At 48.6% G+C, this 23,679-nt stretch overlaps 2 protein-coding genes across 4 annotated transcripts in view; one reads left to right on the top strand and one right to left on the bottom strand.

The window, feature by feature from the left end:
- Positions 1-1,656: 1,656 nt before the first annotated feature.
- psmb7 (proteasome 20S subunit beta 7) lies at positions 1,657-15,707 on the top strand. The gene is made up of 7 exons (XM_084460006.1): positions 1,657-1,732; positions 3,328-3,421; positions 3,983-4,080; positions 4,635-4,891; positions 9,079-9,137; positions 14,070-14,221; positions 15,479-15,707. The coding sequence occupies exons 1-7, from the start codon at positions 1,671-1,673 to the stop codon at positions 15,588-15,590; spliced, it is 834 nt and encodes a 277-aa protein (XP_084316132.1). The 5' UTR covers positions 1,657-1,670; the 3' UTR covers positions 15,591-15,707.
- A 603-nt stretch (positions 15,708-16,310) lies between these two features.
- nek6 (NIMA-related kinase 6) overlaps positions 16,311-23,679 on the bottom strand; it is a 40,429-nt gene continuing 33,060 nt past the window's right edge. For all 3 annotated transcript variants that reach the window (XM_084460029.1, XM_084460030.1, XM_084460028.1), the window contains 3 exons: positions 23,476-23,570; positions 20,160-20,273; positions 16,311-18,021 (listed from right to left, as the gene is read on the bottom strand). In XM_084460029.1, the coding sequence (XP_084316155.1) occupies positions 17,911-18,021; positions 20,160-20,273; positions 23,476-23,570 (320 nt within the window). In that variant the 3' untranslated portion in view covers positions 16,311-17,910. The remainder of the gene's footprint in view (positions 18,022-20,159; positions 20,274-23,475; positions 23,571-23,679) is intronic.

Here is a 23,679-nt window from a genome sequence, read left to right as displayed (position 1 = left end):
CTAAACACCACTAATGTAAAGACTAACATGTCTGCTACAGTATACAGTAGTGCTGTATTTTCCTTCTTTGAACTTCTTTTGAGAACAATATTTTACAATCTTTTGTTACAATAATTTTAGATGTGTGATTTCGTAAGTAGCTGTGTTTTTGAACTATTGTATTTTACTGTTATTATTGTATTCACTATCATCTTTCTTTTCTTATTTTTTCTTGAATTCTATTTATGAATTGTAGTATTTTCTGCATTATTGTATTGTAATGTATGTTTTAGTTGAGGACTCTTGGAAGACTATGGCTAAAAGAGATCCTAATAAACAAACAAATAAACAAACGACGTTTGTTATCCAACAAGCCGACTTCTTCAGCAGAGCACAAAACAATATTGGAAAATAATAACATGACAAGCAGCCTAATAAACGATATTAATTAAACGCAAATCAAGTGATTGAATTCACCCGGTTCCAAGAGATGAACTAGGACAGAGCGACCTTCCTACCGGGAAATGACTTGCTCCTCTCGGCCAACTTAAAGCTGCTCCTCTTCTCTATCTCCATCCTCCGACTCGACTAACACTTTCCTCTCCTCCAATAAAATAAAGAAATAAAGAAATGTATCTACAGGTGCTTCCAACTCTATCCGACTTTCTCCAGGTGGAGTCCTCTTCTGCTCTCGTGCTGTAGAACACCTTGACGTCTCTCTGATCACGTGACCCCGGTTCTTACTGTAGTCTTTGATGATGATGATGATGATGATGATGATGATGGGGGGGAGAAGGTTTCTGGCGCATTGACTCTTGACACACAAATAGGCTCTGTGCACCAGCTCCACTACTTCCTGAAAGTCACTTGGCATCTTTATTTCCTGTCCAATATGATTGGATTAAGTGATTAATCAGGTGTGTGGCAGACCCAGCGCACACCTGATTAATCACTTAATCCAATCATATCGGACAGGAAATAAAGAAGCCAAGTGACTTTCAGGAAATAGTGAAGCTGGTGCACAGAGCCTATTGTGTCTATCATGGATGTATTAATAGAACGGGGTGTCTATATAAAGTATCAGATCTTTTCGATGCAGTCGATACATCCGCTCTTTAGTGTCATCTGCTGGTCAATTCATGGTATGGCGGTTGTAGGCAAGGCCTAGTGTGATTGTTAATAATAATAATAATAATAATAATAATAATAGTAATAATAATAGTAATAACAACAACTATAATTATTGTTAGCATTATTATTGTTATTATTATTATTATTAATAATAATAATAATATAACGTTAATAATCAGCAGCAGCATCATCATCATTCTAATCATAATAATTTCGTTTTATTTATAAAGCAACAACCTTATTGCTTAAATACACCTCTTTTTTGCACCTGATGATAAACACCGTGCAGTCGTGTGGAGAGGGGTGCTATACAAATAAACTCTTACTTACTTACTTACTTACTTACCTAAGAAATCAAATGAGGAATTGATTAGTGCTGATAAGATATTCCAATGTGCTTGTACTGGTTATATGGGAAATTCTATTATATTCTATTCTATTCTATTCTATTCTGTTCTATTCTTTAGGAACGTCGGAGGACAATCGGTGTGACCCCAAGGCGGAAGTACTGCATTTAGCGGCGCGCGCTTCCCGGAAGCTGGGAAATCATTACAGTCAAAATGGCGACTATGTCGGTTTGTCAGTCGCAGCTCGGCGGTTTCAGTTTCGACAATTGCAAGAGGTGAGAGATGAACTGGGGAATAAAAGATACCGCGTGTTAAGATACTTTTATAACTATGGGTTTAATGGGAAATGATGTATCTGATGTGGGTTGTGTTTTATATGCTAACATGCTAACATGCTAACATGACTCAGGCTTTTCAGAGCCCGTGGTTGAATGAATGAGACAAGAAGGAGAAGGTTTTATCTATTTAATTAAGAAAATACTTATGTTAATACATTGTGACTCAAGAATAATAAACAAATAGAGTGTTATTAACTGTCTAACTATAACTATAGCTCATCTACTGGTTAAGGTTAGCATGCTAAGCTAACTAGTCCTATCTTGGGTCTCATGGGAACCTTCTAACGGGTTGATGGTCGTCTAACTTAAAGGTACCCAATGTAGCCTAACTTAAAGGTACCCAATGTAGCCTGACTTAAAGGTACCCAATGTAGCCTGACTTAAAGGTACCCAATGTAGCCTGACTTAAAGGTACCCAATGTAGCCTCACTTAAAGGTACCCAATGTAGCCTGACTTAAAGGTACCCAATGTAGCCTGACTTAAAGGTACCCAATGTAGCCTGACTTAAAGGTACCCAATGTAGTTTTTGACCACTAGTTTGCGCTCTAGAGCAAATTTGAGAAGGTGGTCCCAGAAAATCGCGTACTACGTCATTGCGTCAATACGCGGAGCACATAATAGTGATGTTTCACACATCTTTGTTGTTTTCAAAACATTAGCGAAATATCATTTTGCGATGAAATTACAAGGTAGGAAAGACATTCAAGTGATTCAATATGTTTATTAGACTACAAGGAACCATATAATCGAGGAATTTCGAAAATAAACAAAGAACTGATTGTTTTGATTCACGTTTCGTTGGGTACCTTTAACTTCATCAGTTTAAAATGTATGGATATATGTTTAAAATGTATGGATATATGTTTAAAATGTATGGATATATGTTTAAAATGGATGGATATATGTTTAAAATGGATGGATATATGTTTAAAATGGATGGATATATGTTTAAAATGTATGGATGTATGTTTAAAATGTATGGATATATGTTTAAAATGGATGGATATATGTTTAAAATGGATGGATATATGTTTAAAATGGATGGATATATGTTTAAAATGGATGGATATATGTTTAAAATGTAGGGATATATGTTTAAAATGGATGGATATATGTTTACAATGTAGGGATATATGTTTAAAATGGATGGATATATGTTTAAAATGGATGGATATATGTTTAAAATGTATGGATATATGTTTAAAATGGATGGATATGTGTTTAAAATGGATGGATATGTGTTTAAAATGGATGGATATGTGTTTAAAATGTATGGATGTATGTTGAAAATGGATGGATATATGTTGAAAATGTATGGATATATGTTTTCATTTCTGTTTGCACTTCGAAAACCCGCATGATGAAGCACATTTGTCATGATGACGAGATGTAGCCTATGATGTCGGCTTATTATTTCTTGAAATGGGTGGTAATTAGAATGGATCCTGTTAAACAGATCACAAATGATCAAAATTGGTTATTTTATGATTTTATTGAATCAGCGACTAACAAAAGAACGTGTGTTTTTCAGAAATGCAGTCTTGGAGGCTGAGATTACCAAGTTAGGATGCAGCATGCCGGCCGCCCGGAAAACAGGCACCACCATCGTTGGTGTTGTGTACAAGGTAAGACATGGTTTACTGTTACTAAACACCTGGTTACAGCTAGCCTTGTGAAACCATCCTGATCTCGCCAGCTCCTATTGTGTTTCTCTCGCAAATCAGTCTGGATTACTCTCCATAGAGATCTGTTTGTGCCTGATCGGAAAACGATCTCGCCAATCAGCGTTCTATGAGGAAATACAAACTACGCTGGGTGGGTTTAGGTGTGACGACGGAGAGGAGCGGTTGAAGATAGCTTGTGATAGACGGTGACGGACAGATCGTTCATCCAATCACCTGCCAAGTATTGAAAGTGCCTGCGCTTTTCCAAACAGTTTCCAACAGAGAGTTCCCAGACGGTTATGTGAAGCAAAGCCTCTCGTGCGTCAGATTAGGTTACAACAACATCAAGTATATTGGAATGCACCGATTGCAAAATTGTGGGCCGATGCCGAGGTTCCATCAAGCATGTATTAAGCAGAGAGTGCATCCTATTTGACAAAGTTGTTTCTTGTGCAAACTGTTTCCAGAAAGCTGTTGTCGATGTCCTCATTTCTCCACGTTTTTGTGTTCGTTCCTCTGCAGGACGGCGTGGTTCTCGGCGCTGACACCAGAGCCACGGAAGGCATGATCGTGGCCGACAAGAACTGCTCCAAGATCCACTACATTTCCCCCAACATCTAGTATGTTATTAAAACAGAACTGAGCTTAATCCTCCCTGTCGAACCTTTTACAAAGTCTCAGAATCTGTTTCTCCACTCAGTCATTTTAAAACACTGAATGTATGATGTAAGAATTCTGTAGTCATCGTAGGAATGGGGTGTGTTTTGGAAATGACAGCTGACTTGTTCAGAGGACCTGTACATGCAGTCAACAGTGCACAGATCATCTCCATAAATTATCATCTCCATAAATTAAGTGAACTTCAGGAATACTGAGCATGACACCAGGGTCGACAGCGGTAGTCGTGTCAACTCTGTACCCCTGACCCCCCCGTCTGTACCCCTGACCCCCCCGTCTGTACCCCTGACTCCCCCGTCTGTACCCCTGACCCCCCCGTCTGTTCCCCTGACCCCCCCGTCTGTTCCCCTGACCCCCCCGTCTGTTCTCCTGACCCCCCGTCTCTACCCCTGACCCCCCGTCTGTTCCCCTGACCCCCCGTCTTTACCCCTGACCCCCCGTCTGTACCCCTGACCCCCCGTCTGTAACCCTGACCCCTCGTCTCTTCCGTCATCAGCTGCTGCGGAGCCGGCACGGCGGCGGACACAGAGATGACCACCCAGATCATCTCCTCCAACCTGGAGCTCCACTCCCTGTCCACGGGCCGGCTGCCCCGCGTGGCCACCGCCAACCGCATGCTCAAACAGATGCTCTTCAGGTACCAGGGGTACATCGGCGCCGCGCTGGTCCTGGGGGGAGTGGACTGCAACGGACCTCACCTCTACAGCATCTACCCCCACGGCTCCACCGACAAGCTGCCCTACGTCACGATGGGTCAGTCCCTCCCTCCGCACTCGCTCTCTATGTCTTTCTCTCTCTTCTCTCTCTCTTCTCTCTCTCTCTGTCACGACAAGCTGCCCTACGGCCAGAGGTCCGCCAGCTCGTCCATCGGGGACCCGCTGTAGGTCCGCTAGCCTTGTGTTGTCTGGGTTTATCCCTTACCTTTGTCCAGAAACAGAAGTTGAACCCACTGCAGCAAATGGCTAACGTTACAGGAATTAACAGCGTAACTGCTTTAGCCACTGGGTTTCTGCTTCCCTCTGGGATATGTAGAGAGTGGGTCGTATGCCCACCTCCCTTGTTCTCTGTAAAGCGCATTGTGTTGCCTCTGGGTATGAAATGCGCTATACAAATAAAGCTTTGATTGATTGACTGCAACCATTAATATTATGGAAGTTGCTGGTAGTTGTAAGCTCATGAGCTAAATGGCTATCCCTTATTGTGCTGGATTAGAATTGGAAGCATTGGAACTGATGTGTCCAGGTGACAAGATGTGTGTAGATGTTGACATGGCGCTGTGATACACCCTTTGCGCCACTAGAGGGCGCTCTTGGCCATCAGACCGAGGGATGGGAGGCATCCGCCGGGAGAACACGCTCGAACAGCTGCGCGATGCGTTCTTTAACCCCGGTTAAATTCACACAGAATCTCACGTGCCCCCCCCCACAATGCATTGCCACCACGCGAGGACAGTCCCCTTTATCCATCAGCCAACACCTGGAGTCCCACGCCGCCATCGGGTCTGCCCGGCACCGCCGTTTCACTTCTGCTTTGGACTGCATCTTTTTTCAAAAGCTCAGCTAAACATCTGCTCATTATGTATGCGGGGACAACCAGGAAGTGTACTGGTTCACCTCAGAATGGCATCCTGGCCTCCTGGGTTATTAAGTAATCACACACGCAGCATTCGGCCGTGTCTGCAGATGCATCATTGTCTGAAAGTGGTTCCTCTCTTCAAAGCGAGACGCTAGATTCGCCAACCGAGATGGGTTTTTTTTTTTTTGTTCGACTCCGCGGCTTGTGAACGTCATGTCTGAGATCCCTGACCGAGACGGTATCTCGTCTCCACTCCCCCGCGTCCTGTGTCCCCCGCGTCCTGTGTCCCCCCGCGTCCTGTGTCCCCCCGCGTCCTGTGTCCCCCCGCGTCCTGTGTCCCCCGCGTCCTGTTTCTCTCATGTCCTGTGTCTCCTGTGGAATCCGCCGGGCGGGCGTCTCTCCGTCTCTCCGCCCGTCAGCTCGCCTCAGCGGCAGATGAATAATGGAAGAAGAAGCCGTTGTCCTTTTTGCATCCAGCTGCTTGAAGGGGGTTTGGGGCGGAAGGGAGGTAGGAGAGGCTGAAGGGAGGGAGGAAAGGCTCCTAGGATCCGCAGCGCTGACTCAGGAGTGAGGCCGTCACAGGTTAGGCTGTTGTGCTGACACAGGACCGACGGGATTCCCCCACACACACACACACACACACACACACACACCTTTTCCAGCCAACGATGCAAGCTTGTCTGCTTGCTCAGACGGCCCAGGAACCCTGATAACGCCATCGGGGGGACTCTGCTCTGTAGTACCACGCCTTGTTTTCTCTGTTCCACATCAACTGTACTTTTTCCCGCCTCCTTGTCATAGGTCTCACCTCACTCGTTCACAACGCAGTGCACCTAGCGAGCAGGGGTCGCGCCCCTGGAAACGTCTGAGTGTTTGACACTTACCAGGCAGACGTCTAGGGCTGGGTATCGAGTCGAATTTCAAGAATCGATTCGATTCCGATTCACAAGGTTCAGAATCGATTATCTCGATTCGATTCAATATCGATTCGGTTAGTTTTACTGAAACATGTTTTTTGTAGCTGTAACCTTAATTACATGACTGCCAAGTTATGCAACACATCAATACTAGGGCTGGGTATCGATACTGATTTCCAAAAATGAATGAATCATTGAATGAATTAATGAACTATTCATAACTTCATTTATTCATTCATTCATTAAATAAAAGATCGATTTTGGGATTCATGAATCGATTCAAAATCGATGAATCGATTTTTTAAACCCAGCCCTAGATACGACCCCCGCTTACTGCCCCCCCGCTGGGGATATTTGAGCGTCAAACACTTCCTGCATTCTGGTGAAATTTTTTTATACAACATTTTGTGCGGGATTAGCTCGTCTGCCGCCATCTTGGCTAGTTAGCGAGCTTGGAATGCCAACGCTATAGAGCTGGTGTCAGTTAGTTTGAGTAAATTTAAAAAATTTAATTTAAATTAAAACTTTATTTGTCCCTGAAGGGCGACTGGTGCAGCAGTAATGGACACAAGGACAATAAAAATCCAAGACGGAAAAAAATATATGATGATGATAAAAAAAAAAAACTAGGATAAATAAACTAAATAAAAAGATAAAGCCTATATACAGGTACTTCACAAGCAACATCAACAAGAACAACCCCCATCTACCCCCCTGGCCTGAGTCTCATAATGAACCCAACATTGAATATTTATTTAATTTATTCATTAAATATTTATTTAATCTCACTGTGCCAGAAAATATCCGCTAGACCTGATTCTAATTTTCACTATTTTAAACTCAAATCGACTTATGCTGAAAAACGTTAGCGATCTAAACATCTGCTATTTTAGGCGTATGTATTTAATCTGGTCGAGCCCAGCAGGGGTCCTGATTGGCCGGGGCCTGCACAGTGAAGGAGGAACGCCGGCCTCCCTCTCCCTCTCACATCTACTGAGCGTCCCGCTGTCCGCCCCTCTCTCCTGTCTGAGCCCGGGCTCGCTCATCCATATTCAGGGTTTCGGGGGTCGCTGCGCTCTCCTAGCGGGGGAATCCCTCCAGGAGCCCCCCTGCACCCCCGTCCGTTCCAGGAAGAGAGACATGACAAATGATCATCGGCCTCGGCTCCCCGCCGCTGGTCTCTCTTCACCCCCCACCCCCCCAACGGCACGGGATGGAAATTGAATACCAGCAAGGGTTTGGCGGTCTCAACAGACCAGGTGACTGATGAGCCGTGGTGACCAGGTGACACAAGACCAAGCGAGAGGGAGACGCGTGTCTGACTCGTATCTAATAGTATCACGTTAATGTGTTGGTGGGAAAGCTGTGTTCTTGCCTTCCTGGTGAGATCAGGATGAACCAGACTAAAGATGAACCATCGTGACACAACTCGCTCTTTTATTCGGCCGTTTGAATAACTGGTCCTACCCCCCCCCCCCCCTCCCGGCAACACTGGCAGACCACAGCACAACCGTGTTGGTGCTACTTTTCATGCCCCCCCCCCAAACACGGCTATTAAGCCCTGATGTGTTCTCACGCAGAGAGGGATGGGGTGATGCGGGGGTTAAAGAGAGAGGGGGGAGAGAGGGGGAGGGGCTTCCCTTCCTAATTGGACTGAAAAATTGAGGATGATCTTTTTTCCCTCTTTGCTGAAGACTCACAGCTGTGAAACATCCTAATGGCCCCCATAAAAACACACAAAAATGGGGGGGTGGGGGGGTTCAACTTCCTGCTTCTTTTGTCTCAGATAAGCACTTTCTTCGGCGGGCTAATTGCCCGATATGTCTCGGCAACAGCTTTAGAAATGGACGCCGGAGTCTAGAGGCCGTCTTAATGGTGAGGGAAGCCTTTTAGGAGGCTCTGGAAATGAGCGGAGTCAGCCGAAAACCAGGACCTCAAAGTCTTTCTTCCGGACTTTCAAGACTTTTTGTTTTGTTTGTATATTTCTTTGTTCCGAAACTTTTTTTTTGCCTGCGCTGGTGCTCTTTATCCAGATATCTATCCAGCCCAAAGCCCACAGCGGGCGACAGGAGAACGCTCTTGAGACGGTGACAGAAATCGAATCTCACTTCTGAAACGGGTAAAGACGCTCAAACATGACTTCACAAAGTGAACGGTTAGACCTCGAGGCTTCTAGAAGGTGCTTCTCGTTGCCCCTACTCATCACGTAGTTTGTTTTGCTCTCTCTCTCTCTCTGTCTCTCTCTGTCTCTCTGTGTCTCTGTCTCTCTCTCTCTCTCTCTCTGTGTTTCTCTGTCTCTCTCTCTCTCTCTCTCTCTGTGTCTCTGTCTCTCTCTCTCTCTCTCTCTCTCTCTCTCTCTCTCTCCCCCTCTCTCCTTGTGTACTTGATGTGATCCGTGTGTTTAGTAAATATATTTCATTAACGTCGTTACTCTTCCTTGGTTCCCAGGTTCTGGGTCTCTGGCAGCCATGGCTGTGTTTGAGGACCGCTACAAGGCCGACATGGGGGTGAGTTTGACCTGCCGCACACACACACACACACACACACACACAGATATGAAACCATGTCAGATCTGTGGCACCACCAAAGAGAATGTTGTGGGCGAATGAGAGGCCATTGTAAAGCGCTTTGGATAAAAGCGTTAACATGGGTGCAGTCCATTTATCCTGCCTCTTTCTCTACCCCTCTGTCTCACAACCCCTCGTTCCATCTTTCTCTCTCTCCCTCCATCACTCACTCATTCTCTCGGGCAGCGTTCTGCTGTTTAATCCTGTCTAAGTGGCACTAGGAGGCTTTGCTGAGCTCGGCAGCAGATTTACGCCAAGGTCATTTACACACCCCTCGTCTCTGGGAAGGAGGGAGCGAGACCCGTGTGTGTGTGTGTGCGTGTGTGCGTGCGGTAGTAGGATTTAATCGGTGTGCATGAATAATGAACATTGATATTCTGTATGTGTGGAGGGAGGGGGGGTGTGAACCGGAGGGGGGGGGGTGCGAGCCGGCCTTGGCGCCATTGAGGTTGTTTGGAGAGTTTCCTCAATCTACAGTTTTCATGCCTCCGCCGGGCGCAGCTCTAGCCAGTCGGCGTTCTGTTTCCAGGTTGTCCGTCCGTCCGACGGAACGCGTTCACATTGGGCCCGAACGTCCAATCGCACTCACGGATTAACTGATTTAGATTTGTGGTCAGAGGTCAATATCACTTGACCTAAAGGTCATGTTCACCAAACATTAGAGCCACCTGACTTTTGGTGGAGGCGTACATCTATGAAGCGGTATTTTCTAGTTCAGTGGAGTAAAGTGGGGGGGGGGTAATTAGCATCCGTTTGAAGAGGGGGGAGGCGGCTGTTTGAGCTCCCGAGGGCCCCCCCCCCCGCGTTGGATGTCCTCTCGGTGACGGGGAAATACGGGGGGGGAGGGTGGTTTTTTTTCTTAAAATATTTCTGTTTTTGTTTCTTTGAGAGTGTAAATGGAGGGTAAAGAGCGTCCTTTCAGGAGCTTAAAGAGAAATGTTAGAAAATGTATTTTATTGACGTGGCGTGAACCGTTCCAATTAGCTTTTTCATGCTCAGGTAACAATCCGGTTCCCTTCTCTCTCTCTCTCTCTCTCTCTCTCTCTCAGCCCCCCTCTCTCACAATCTTTCCCTCATCCTTTTCTCTCTCCTCCCTGGATCGGGTTCATTCTGACTGCTGCTCATTCACCTCCCTTTCTCCATCGCCCTCCCCCCCCCCCCCCCTCACCTTCCCCTCTCTTCCTAACTTCTACTTCCTCTCGGCGTCTCCATCGCCCCCCCCTCTCTGTTCACGGTGCGGGGGACGGGGGCTGGGCGCGGGGGGGGGGGCCTGTCTCCGGGCTGTCAGGGTCTAGCCTGGCCCGGCTCGGCTCGGCCCTCCCCCTCTGCCCCCCTCTCCCCCCCCCGGGGACGACCGGGTCGGGGAAGATGGATGACCAGGCGCCACAGTGCCACTCCGCCAGCCTGATTAATGGAGCCCCGCTCTGCTCCTGTCCTGCTCCTCCTCCTCTGTGTGTGTGTGTGTGTGTGTGTGTGTGTGTGTGTGTGTGTGTGTGTGTGTGTGTGTGTGTGTGTGTGTGTGTGTGTGCGCGCGCGCTAGAAGAAAGCGAGCGAGAGTGTGAAGCAGAAGCCAGAGTGAACCAGAGTGTGTAGAGAAAGCGGTCGAGTCGGGAGGCGTCGCAGGAGGCGGTGTGTGTAGAGGACTCGGCCGTTAGCTGGCTGGGGGGGGGTCACCTGCGTTAGAACAGCCCCCCTGGTCTTTGACAAGATGAACAACAGAGCGTGGCGGCGCCCACCCGAACTCACCAGTGGCCCCGCCCCCTTTCGGGGAGGACCCACCGTCTCCCGCGTGGCATCTCCTCGGCTCCGTATGCGAAACGAGGTCTAGTCAGTCCAGATGGAGTATGACGGGGGGAGGGGCCAATATGTGATGGCGCTGGGTGGAGGGAGGGAGCAGTGCACACGTGTCCCAATTAGAGATCAAACCCGACCCCCACCCCCCCCCCCCCCCACCCCCCCCGACTCCCAAGACAGCAGATGCAGAACCCGGTCGACGGGCGACATCTTTAATACGGGATGGGAAATATTGAGTGCGTGTTCTACATTGTTCATTCACACATCGAGCTGCGTTCGGTCTTTTGCTATTTTGGAGTCGATCTGTTACGTAACTGCCATCTATTTCATTTGAATTTGATTTTGGAAAGAGGTGCAGGTATTCTGACACACTTAAGTGTGTGCGTGTGTGTGTGTGTGTGTGTGTGTGTAGAGTATCTTTACAGGGCTTCACTCCTCTTCCTCCCCTCGGGGGTCCAGTCAGACAGCGAGCCCCCCTCTCTCTCCCTCCTCACACATCATAAATCATCTTTAGAGCTACTCCCCCTCTTGGCTACACACACACACACACACACACACGGTTTCTCATTTGTGCGTGCACGCATGCGCTTTCTCGTTCTCACACACACACATGCTGTCATCCGCTTTCTCATTTTCTCTCTCTCTCTCCCTCTCCCTCTTCCTCTCTCTCTCTCTCTCTCTCTCTCCCTCTCTCTCTCTCTCTCTCTCTCTCTCTCCTCTCCCTCTCCCTCTCCCTCTCCCTCTCCCTCTCCCTCTCCCTCTCCCTCTCTCTCTCTCTCTCTCTCTCTCTCTCTCTCTCTCTCTCTCTCTCTCTCTCTCTCCCTCTCTCACACACACACACACCCCAGCGGCAGCAGCTGTGTGTTCACCGCCCTGCAGACTGCGTTGAATAATGGATGAAACGTACAACGCTGGTGGTGATAGCCGGGTACCCCCCACTGGTACCACACACACACACACGCACACACACACACATACACACCCCACTGCTCTGCTTTAGTGTTCACACAGACACACACGCACACACTTACACACACACACGCATCACTGCTCTGCTTTAGTGTTCACACGGACATACACGCACACACTTACACACACTTACACACACACACATACATCACTGCTCTGCTTTAGTGTTCACACAGACATACACGCACACACTTACACACACACACACACATACATCACTGCTCTGCTTTAGTGTTCACACAGATATACACGCACACACTTACACACACACACACACATCACTGCTCTGCTTTAGTGTTCACACAGACTTACACACACACACACACACATCACTGCTCTGCTTTAGTGTTCACACGGACATACACGCACACACATACACACACACACCACTGCTCTGCTTTAGTGTTCTCTCACACACACACACACACACCACTGCTCTGCTTTAGTGTTCTCACACACACACACACACACACACACACACACGCACATCCAGAACGCTGGCCTGGCCCTGTTATTCCAGCGGCGCTGTTTAAGAGCAGACGAGGGGTGTGCGCTGGCGTCCCCCCAGACCGGCCCAGGCGCTGAGCTGTTTGAGAGCAGTACCCAACTCCCCCCACAGACCGGCCCCAGGCGCTGAGCAGTACCCCAACTCCCCCCCAGACCGGCCCAGGCGCTGAGCAGTACCCCAACTCCCCCACAGACCGGCCCAGTCGCTGAGCAGTACCCCAACTCCCCCCACAGACCGGCCCAGGCGCTGAGCAGTACCCCAACTCCCCCACAGACCGGCCCAGGCGCTGAGCAGTACCCCAACTCCCCCACAGACCGGCCCAGGCGCTGAGCAGTACCCCCAACTCCCCCACAGACCGGCCCAGGCGCTGAGCTGTTTGAGAGCGGTACCCCAACTCCCCCACAGACCCGGCCCAGGCGCTGAGCTGTTTGAGAGCAGTACCCCAACTCCCCCCACAGACCGGCCCGGGCGCTGAGCAGTACCCCAACTCCCCCACAGACCGGCCCAGGGCGCTGAGCTGTTTGAGAGCGGTACCCCAACTCCCCCACAGACCGGCCAGGCGCCGAGCTGTTTGAGAGCGGTACCCAACTCCCCCCCACAGACCGGCCCAGGCGCTGAGCAGTACCCAACTCCCCCACCGACCGGCCCAGGCGCTGAGCTGTTCCCCAACTCCCCCCACAGACCGGCCCAGGCGCTGAGCAGTACCCCAACTCCCCCCCACAGACCGGCCCAGGCGCTGAGCAGTACCCCAACTCCCCCCCAGACCGGCCCAGGCGCTGAGCAGTACCCCAACTCCCCCCCCAGACCGGCCCAGGCGCTGAGCAGTACCCCAACTCCCCCCCCAGACCGGCCCAGGCGCTGAGCTGTACCCCAACTCCCCCCCAGACCGCCCAGGCGCTGAGCAGTACCCCACTCCCCCCACAGACCGGCCCAGGCGCTGAACTGTTTGAGAGCAGTACCCAACTCCCCCCCAGACCGGCCCAGGCGCTGAACTGTTTGAGAGCAGTACCCCAACTCCCCCCCAGACCGGCCCAGGCGCTGAGCTGTTTGAGAGCGGTACCCCAACTCCCCCACAGACCCGGCCCAGGCGCTGAGCTGTTTGAGAGCTGTACCCCAACTCCCCCCACGACCGGCCCAGGCGCTGAGCAGTACCCCAACTCCCCCACAGACCAGGTTTGCCTCGCGTGGCGTCCGTGTGACTTGACTTCTCTGCATAGACCTTCGTGAGGGCGTCCTAACTCCGGCACGCCACAGGAGAGCTGCTGTTCCCCTGGACGGCCAGTAGAGGGCGCCCTTGCCCTTCCCATGATGCTCGGGTGGGAGTCTCGTCTCTGCCACATGTCATTACGTGCGACTCACTTCAGGGGCCCTCGAAGCAGAAGTCTCTCGAGCTCAGCATTTCGCTGTCGTTCAGCAAGTCGCAAAACAAACCGAGGAGTTGCGTTTATTCAGACATCGACGATATTTTTTGTTGGGAGACGATGACGGCAGGCGTTCTCTCTCTCTCTCTCTCTCTCTCTCTCTCTCTCTCTCTCTCTCTCTCTCTCTCTCTCTCTCCCTCTCCGTCTCTCTCACACACACTTTCTCTCTCGCTCCCTCAGGAGGACGAGGCCAAACGGTTGGTCCGCGACGCCATCGCGGCGGGCATCTTCAACGACCTGGGCTCCGGCAGCAACATCGACCTGTGCGTCATCAGCAAGGGCAAGGTGGATTACCTGAGGCCTCACGACCAGGCCAACCTGAAGGGCGTCAGGTGAGGCTCGCTCCGTCACACTGTCCCCGCGTGTCATCGGTTCTGACGTCCCCACAAATCACTTAATGAACCTTTATTTTGTTTTACACACATTGAGATTCAAATGTCTTTTTCAAGAGCGACATGGTCAAGAAATGGCAGTAGTAAACTTTTTCGTTCCCAACTAATGTCACTTGGTCCCCATCGATGCCACCTCAGGTCACAACGTATCGTCCTCAAGCTGATTATCCCCAAATGCTCTGCGTGACGTCCCCTGACCACCAGTCCTCATGTCCGTTTACTCCGTGGTGACGCAGGGCCTCACTCTGCGTCTCCTCTGGTCCCCAAACGTTCCCAAATAACATTCCCTCAATATTCCAATGGATCCGTACTGATGTAATTCCCATCTGCACCACACAGCAGAGCCAGAGCTGCTTTCACCTCTTCCTCACCCACCTCTTCCTCACCCACCTCTTCCTCGCCTCTGAACTTCACACACGGGAACGGCGTTTTATAAATCTGCATGTTTTCAATTCACTTATTTTGCAACCGTAGCATTGCATGTGTTTGGATATACTTTTGCCTCAAATCCCACAGTGCACTAAAGTTGAGGAGTGACTTTCCTCCACGGCAATGGCAATATCATCCGACTATCCGGGCTAACGATCTAGCGACGGAACCTCTTTTTAATTGAATTGTTTATCATTTTTAGTCTTCTTTAACGATCTGGTGAATGACTCGTACCTCTGGGCCGTTCTGTCTTGAAGAGTTAATGAGCTTGCCGCCTCGCGTCAGTGAGTACAGAGCCAGATCTGTGTGTGGAGTGCGTCAGACTAACCAGTTGTATTTGACTCACTTGGCTACTAACCACTTAACCGGTTGTGGCTCGCCCTGTTAAGGTCCTAGTGTTGAATTTCACGTAGAACAACTAATTTGCACGGTTGTTTTGTTGAAAAGCGACCCGCCACCGCGAACCTGCCAAGGCTCAAAATGAAGATGGACCCTCCGAACAAGTCGCGTGACTTCTGGACGCCATTTTGTGTCATCTGACCCAGACATAGTAGCTCCCAGAAACGCATCATTTTTGGTTTGTGAGGATAAGAAAACCAAAAGATGTTTCTCTCTGTTTTGCCCTCCGTTAGGACCGGTGACATTTGCGTGACGTCTGGAAGCCATTTTGTGTCATCTGATCCAGACATAGTAGCTCCCAGAAACGCATCATATTTGGTTTGTGATGATAAGAAAACCAAAAGATGTTTCTCTCTGTTTTGCCCTCAGGACCGGAGACTACAAGTACAAGAGGGGGACGACCGGCGTCCTGACGAAGGGGGTGACCCCGCTGGGCCTGGAGGTCGTGGAGGAGACGGTACAGACGATGGACACCTCCTGAAGAACCCGCACCTCCTCCTAGCGTTCCTCCTGTTGTAACTCCCTCTACCCGACCTCCCGAGTCCCTTCTCTCTAGTGGAGATGGCGTGTTTTTCCATGGTTTACAATAAAAGCTTTTGAGTTGTCAAGAATTGGGTTTGGCTGTGCTTCAGTTGGTGTAATGAGGTTCCACGATAAGACGTTTCAAGTTGGATGAATATAATCTTAATTTGATGAATCTTGTTGCTGAAGTGTAATGTTGAGTAGTACAGGAAACATCTTGCCACGTGAAAGAACTGAGCTTCCAGGAAGCTGATTTGCCGTCTTGGCAGTGCATGTGCTTAAATAAATGTTTCCAATAATCAGGAAAGTGTTTATTTAAGAACTAAATTACCCCCCAAGACAGAAGTATTGTGAGTGGATCTGATTAAGCTTATATTGATCTGTTTACTCTTTGGAAGATTAGAGGTCAGTTGGAAGCAGTGACAGATGATGCCTCTATTTGCCAGCTGTCGATAATTGGCGCATAAAAACGTACATTACTTTTGAGAGCTTGATTTGTTGTTCATGGGGTGCAGTTAAAACCTCTGGGCATGACCTAGAGAGACAGTTAAAATTGTTGGACTTGTATGCACATAGAGAAAGGATCTTATATCTTATTAATATGAAATAATAGAAATGGATTTGAGCACTATACACACTTAAACTTTATTTTTTATAAACCTTGTTTTATCTACTACAAAATGCAAAAGGGGAAACACTTGAACGTGATTCCACGAAATCTGAGTTCATTTCAAATCCCCCACAGGAAAGTACATTTAAAAAAGAAAGCCTAGCTACGCACAATACTTCTGAGGGAAAAATACTGAACTACTTGAGTACAGTACTTGAAAGCTGTAGATGTGTTTAAGCGTTGATGGTAGAATTATTACTTTGGAGGTTTGCAGAGTCATCTAAAACATCTAGTAAACATTGGGCTCAGCCTCTCTCTTCCCGATGTCCTCCTGACACCATAGTGACAAGGAAAACACAACAGAACGACACCAAACAAAATTGGATTAAGATTTAAAAAATAAAATTAAACATGCTGTGTACGGCTTTGCTGTCCAGCGATAAAATATAAATGCAAGTATTTTTTTTCCCCATTTTTTATTTTTTCATTTTTTTAAGTGACTTAACTGTTCTCGACACTGCATATACATTGTTTACACAATTTCACAGTTAATAATCTGTTTATAGACATATAAAATCAAACCCTTCTCTGAATCACGTCATAAATGGACAGTCAACTGTGCATTTTCATCTAGAAACAATCGGCAAAACATTTCGTCAAGCGTAAAGCAAAGAAACCCATCACCGAGGAAGATCTCTGCATGTAACTGTTACACTAGGATGGGAGAAGAAAGCCCTAGTTTTACACAAGTCAAAGCCGAAAGCGCTCAAAGCTTTCTGTATCTATAAACGCATACGTCTACATCTCGGACGTCCTTGAGACGGAAGACGACATGTCAAAAAATCCAAAGGTCCATCTCAAACCAGCAGGTATGTCCTCGGTTTCCATACCAAGAGTCACATCTCTTGATTATCCACACAGCTCACTTGTGACCTCGGTCACTAACTCTGTCACACGTTTCCTCCTTAGAGTCGCGGCAAGAATGTAAAAAAAAAAACAAGAAAGATATGCAAGAAGAGTCCGAGGTATTTGAAGCAATGTAAAATTGGCGATATTTTCTAAATACGACACTAGTAAACATAAGCTCTAAAAAGATAAAGCAGAAAAAAAAATAGCTTTGAGATTTTTTTTTATCCAGGCTTTCAACTTGACATTAGAACCTTTTAGAGACATTAGAACAATTAGAGAACAATTAGAGAGAATCCACACAGTAAACCTGAAGAAGCCAGGGAATCGATTTGGAATGCAACCCCTGTCCAGTCAGAAAGTCCCCCCAGATGACCTGCTGTGATGTCATCATCATGGTACCACAATACACTCCGCCCCTCGGTGAAGAAGCCGGCGTTGCGGACCTCCGAAATCACCATGACAGATGGGCCTCAAAACTCATCCCATATCCCATGACCACCGAGCTGTTGAGGAGTTACCTCAGGCCTTTGAATGTAGTGGACCAAAGTCGTCATCATCATCGAAGAAAAAGAAAAAGACATCGCAGTCCACTGTGTCCATGGTCTCGTCAATGTCTCTGCGTCTCAATCGCTGAGACTCGGGGGCTAAACATGCAGGTTCTAGGGAGGACCGGTCAAGACGTCCGTCTCGTGGCTCGAGGTGTTCGGTCGACATGGTTGGGGTGCCAGACGGGGTTGGGGGGGGGGGGGGGTGGACGTGTTCAGGTGCTGGCGGTCCACAGTTGCATCTGTTTGGCGATCTGCAGGACGAACACGATGTCAGGGCGCTGGTCCGGGTCAGGGTTGATGCACATGCTGACCAGGTCTCGCAGCTGTGGACCGAGACAGAGATTGTAAGTGGTCAAGAAAATGGTAAAACCCTTAATTCAACCGAATTAGATCCTTCACAATAAACATGCATTTAAACAAATTCACATCTGCAGGAAAGATATGTGACAAATAAAATTGAATAATGGTGAAATTAAGATAATGGAGACGATCTACGCGGTTATGGCGATCGTGTCATTACATTGGTATGGTTGAACAATCTCTAGATTCATGACCAAAGGGCTCCAGAACACGGAGCAGGGTTCCGCGGGGGAACCACGCAGGGTTCCGAGGGGGAACCGCGCCTCAAGTTACACAAGGACCAGTATCCCAGAGTGCTCCGACAGCGCTGCTCTTGCAAGAGTGTCAAATAACACAACACCCCCCCCCCCCCCCCACAAAAAGACTTCTTAACTGACCTCTTAACATTTCATCACAAGACATTTTTGTCATTTGGGCCCGTGTGCATCATCTCTCGCTTACAATGGCCTCCTCTGTCAGCCGCAGAGGTTTCCGCCGAGCGACGGCGTGTTCCGTCACGCACGCCGCCACGAGAGTAACTTCCTGACGCCAATCAGAGACGGCGAAAAACACCCTCGGTGTCACACCCCCGGTGTCACACCCCCCGCACTCCTCCGCATCGGGCACACGTCACCCCCCCCCCCCGGCATCGGGCACACGTCGTTAGACTCTGATTTTCTCGAGCGGCGCTTGGAGTGGCGGCACAAGTCCTGACCTTTACACGGCAACGCCGCTAACACGGGCCTGTCACTCCGGTCGTCGACAAAAACAAGGGAAAGAGGAAGGCAGAACAAGACGAGCGCTAAAAGAGAGAGAGAGAGAGAGAGAGTGACATGGACGGATTTGGCAGAGAGGAGACGGCTAGAGAGGGAGAGAGAGAGAGGGAGAGAGAGAGAGAGAGAGGGGGAGATAGAGAGAGAGAGGGAGAGAGGGGGAGAGAGAGGAGAGAGTGACATGGACGGACGTGGCAGAGGGGAGACCGCTACATTAAGAGAGAGAGAGAGAGGGAGAGAGAGAAAGAGAGAGCAGGGGATGAAAGAGAGGGATGGACAGAAGCGGAAGGGGAGCCAGGGCGGTCCCTCAGCGAGTGAGGGGGTGGAGGTGGCGCAGGGGGTGAAGGTGGCGCGGGGGGGTGGAGGTGGCGCAGGGGGGTGGAGGTGGCGCGGGGCGTGGAGGTGGCGCGGGGGGGTGGAGGTGGCGCGGGGGGGTGGAGGGTGCGCGGAGGGGCGCGGGGCGCGGAGGGGCCATGGGGAGTGATGTGCTGTACACGGCTCGGCCGCGGCCTCATTTAAAGGACCGTCAGCCTCTCTGCTGCCGTCTCCCACCGTGTCGGAGGTGTAGAAACCGCTGAAAAGACCTGACACTCTGCCCCCTGCCTGCCACGGCCAGGTGTGTGTGTGTGTGTGTGTGTGTGTGTGTCTGGCAGCTCTGTCTCTGGGTACCGTTTCAATCAGAACTGGTCGTAAGGTTCCTAGAGGAAGAGCAGAACTAGCAGTCGAAGCGAACATCCTTTTCTAAGTGAGGAAAGGCTTAATGGGCAAAGTTTTGTCCAAGATCCGTGAACTTCAGGTGAGAGAGGGTGCGATAGCGCTGTCGGTGACCTCACTTCCTGTGTTTTGAACAAGGAGCGTCTGGTTCGACGAGATGATGCTGTCGATACCAGCCAACACTTAGCCCCGTGAGACCGACTCGCATTTCTGTTTCTCTCGCAAATAAGTCTGGACACTCCCCATAGAGATCCGTTTGTGCCTGATCAGAAAACGACCTCGCCAATCAGCGTTCTATGAGGACAAACAGCTATGCTGGGTGGGTTTAGGTGTGACGACAGCGAGGAACGGTTGAAGTTTGTGATAGACGGTGACAGACAGATCGTTCATCCAATCACCTGCCAAGTATTTTTGAAAGAGCCCGCCCCTTTCCAAACAGTTTCCAATGGAGAGTTCCCAGATGGTTATGCGAAAGCAAACCGTCTGGCACGCCAGGTTAGCCAACACTAGTTAACGCTAACGTTGTTGTTTGTTTGACCTCAGAACAATGAACGTTGTTGTTTGTTTGACCTCAGAACAATGAAGTGCAGGTGAACCGCAAGCGTTTGGAGGCGTGTTTGGCGCTCCTACGGTACCTTCTCAGAGTAGTGGTCGGCGGGGAGGGGAGGGTAGTCACACTGCTCGATCTTCTGGCACAGAGACAGAAGGTTCATCTTGTCTCCGTAGAACGGACTCTGCAACACGGCCATCTAAATGGAGAGAGCAGAAGTTAGATACCATACGGTACATTGTGCTGGAGGTGATCAGAAGATGGTCTTGCATCATTATTAGAACTTTGAAGAATTCAGAAGAAAGCTTCAGACATTCAGCCTGAATGAGATGTTCGATTTCACTTTTTCATTTGAACCCGTTTGGTTTTCTCCCAGAATGAATTCATTTCATTTCAAACCTTTATTTATGCTCGAGAGGCACTGGAGGTTGCCCTCATTTACAGTGACGACGAGCGAATGCTGGTGTTACGATGCTGAAGTTGACTATGGAAGATAGGGCTGCTCGATTATGGCAAAAATCATAATCACGATTATTTTGATTGATATTGAGATCACGATTATTTAACACGATTATTCATTGAATTTTATTTATTTTTTTATCAAGTTTTAACATTTTCTTAACATATCAAATTATACATTGACTTTGAAAATAATTAATTTATTAAATGTTGACTTGCTTTTCTTTTTAACAATGTTCTTTGGATTAGATCCATTTCTCCCATGGGAGACAGTATAGCTCTGCAGTGTAGGGTGCACTTGATTTGTGCAAAATCGTTTTATGGCGATTATTTTGTTTTAATGATCATTGACAGCCCAGATCTTAATCTAGATTAAAATCCGATTAATCGAGCAGCCCTAATGGAAGATGAAGATTCCTTTCAAGAAGGACGATCCCTGACCCCCAAGCTGTGACCGCTGCTTATTAACATTGTCAGTGAGGGCCAGACAGGTAGAGGTCGAGGCTCCGACACATACTCATAGTCTCTCTCTCATCCCCCCCCACTCTCTCCCTCTCCCTCCCTATATTCTCTGGTGGGTCCAGGGAGGGAGGAAGGAAGTAGCACTCTTAAAGTATATTGAATAAAGAATATTGTTTCTGTGGATGGATCCAGTCATAAATGCTTCTGCTGTGTGGTTACTTGACTGGACCAACTCCACAATAATGAACCATCAACCAATCAACGGTCTAGTTGTGTATGTGTCCGCGGGTGGGATAATGGACTTTTGAACCAATCACTGAGCGTGGAATAAAACGATCAACGCATTCCTTCTTTCTCGGTGAAATGACACAGGATATTGCAGCAGACTGAGTGTGGAGGCTGATGAACATGAGCCGGTCGTACGTGGTCAGGTGATGCAGATTCCCAGCAGCGGTGAGGAAATGTGGATTAGCCCCTCCCACCTCCCCCCTCCCCTCAGAAAACCACCGTGGTCGTTCTGAGGAGAATAGCAGACAGACGCTGACTAACTTGTTGTTGAGAGGAAATGGTTTAAATGTTCAGGGTGGGAGGGAGAGAGAGGGGGAGAGGGAGGGAGAGAGAGGGAGGGAGAGAGGGAGGGAGAGGGAGGGAGAGAGAGAGAGGGAGAGAGAGGGAGGGAAGGAGAGAGGGAGGGAGAGAGAGAGAGGGAGGGAGAGGAGAGGGAGAGAGAGGGAAGGAGAAAGAGAGGGAGGGAGAGGAGAGGGAAGGAGAAAGAGAGGGAGGGAGAGGAGAGGGAAGGAGGGAGAGAGAGAGGGAGAGGAGAGGGAAGGAGGGAGAGAGAGAGAGGAAAACAGAGAGAGAGATACAGAAAGGTGTTTAGGTTTGACAGTGCACAGTGACACCGAGAGTACAGGACAGGAAAGAAAGAAAGAAAGAAAGATGTCTTTTAAGGCAGCAGACATTCCAGAGAGAAGCTTTTCTTTGTAGTGTATTTTTTTTTTAAACACAGTAGTAGAAACAGATGAGGAAAATAATTTTCCTCATCTGTGTTTAAAAATAAAAAAAAAACACTACAAAGAAAACCTTCTCTCTGTTATCTCAATTATTGATTTAACCTTTATTTAATCAGGCAGATTGACTGAGAACAGACTGACTGAGATCTTATTCTCTCTCACAGAGGTAGAGAAAGGGCGGAAGGACAGGAGGACATTTTGGGAGCGGGACAGAGAGTTAGTGAGACACAAGGAGAGACCGAGGAGAAGAAAGCAGATGTGGAGGAAGTGGTTGGACTGGAGGAAGCGGTTGGACTGTGACTACGTTGTGTCGTGCGTTGGTGATGTGTGTGTGTCATCTCTAGATGATGGGAAAGAAGCATCAATTTGGTCATTCAGCCTCGTGACCCTGACCTTCCTACATCAGATGACCCCCCCGCCCTGACCCCCCCTGCCCTGACCCCCTGCCCTGACCCCCTCTGCCCTGACCCCCCGCCCTGACCCCCCCGCCCCGAGACCAGACCCAGCGCTGAGGCCATGACTGACAGACTGAGAGTCATTGTCAGAGGCTGTTTAATATCTTGCCAATGCCACCACATCCAAGGCATATGAATGAGATGATTCTCTCTGAGTCACGCGCACACACACACACACACACACACACACAGGCTCAAACAGGCTTATAGTATAACAGACAGACAGATGAGACAGACTTCGTAGTAATTATTAGAAAATCCAGTCTATGGGAGTTTACATTGAAACTCCTCTCAACGAATCCACTAGGGGGCGCATGTTCTCACTTTCCCTCCCTATAGCTCTTGACATTATATTCCTTCAGAACTGCGACTTTCTTGCATATCAGGCAGGGAGCATTTCCATTGAACTCCTCAAAAAATACTGCAATGTCCATCTTTCTTGAAACGGTCTGTGTTCTTAACTTTAGTTAACCGTGAAAACAGTCTCTCGGTGACGAGCTGCATTCAGTTCATAGTTCATAGTTGCGTGTGGATTGATTGATTGAACCTGTGACTGTATGCAGCGTTCACCTCACATGCTGCGCACAATAACAGAATTTCCCATGTATGAGCGACTTGAATTTCGCATTATAGGCATGCCTGCTGGCGCTGTTTACAATAAATTATATATTTTGCGCGCCGGATTACATTATATTTCTGACAGAGTTTGAAACCTCTGCTGTATAGTAATAGTATATGGTATGATAATAATGTGGGTTAAGTATTCATATAACTTCTCTGGTATAGACTCACTTTACATGTTGAGACCAGATGTGTGTGTGTGTGTGTGTGTGTGTGTGTGTGTGTGTGTGTGTGTGTGTGTGTGTGTGTGTGTGTGTGTGTGTGTGTGGTCGGTCCTACCTCGTACAGAAGACAGCCCAGAGACCAGATGTGTGTGTGTGTGTGTGTGTGTGTGTGAGTGAGTGTGTGTGTGTGTGTGTGTGTGTGTGTGTGTGTGTGTGTGTGGTCCTACCTCGTACAGAAGACAGCCCAGAGACCAGATGTCGGACTTGAAGTTGTATCCGTTCTCATGGATCCTCTCTGGAGACATGTAGTACGGTGTCCCCACTGGGACAAACAACAAAAAAAAGGATCTCGTCGTCAATCGGTTTAATCAACACACAGCTCCGTTTCTGTAAGACGACGCGTGAATTGGTTGCACAGCCATAAATATTGA

The sequence above is a fragment of the Borostomias antarcticus genome (genome assembly GCF_949987555.1).
Source record: "Borostomias antarcticus genome assembly, chromosome: 30".
NCBI classification, from domain to species: domain Eukaryota; kingdom Metazoa; phylum Chordata; class Actinopteri; order Stomiiformes; family Stomiidae; genus Borostomias; species Borostomias antarcticus.
Note: the sequence above shows the minus strand (reverse complement) of the source record. Positions and strands in the feature narration are given on the sequence as shown.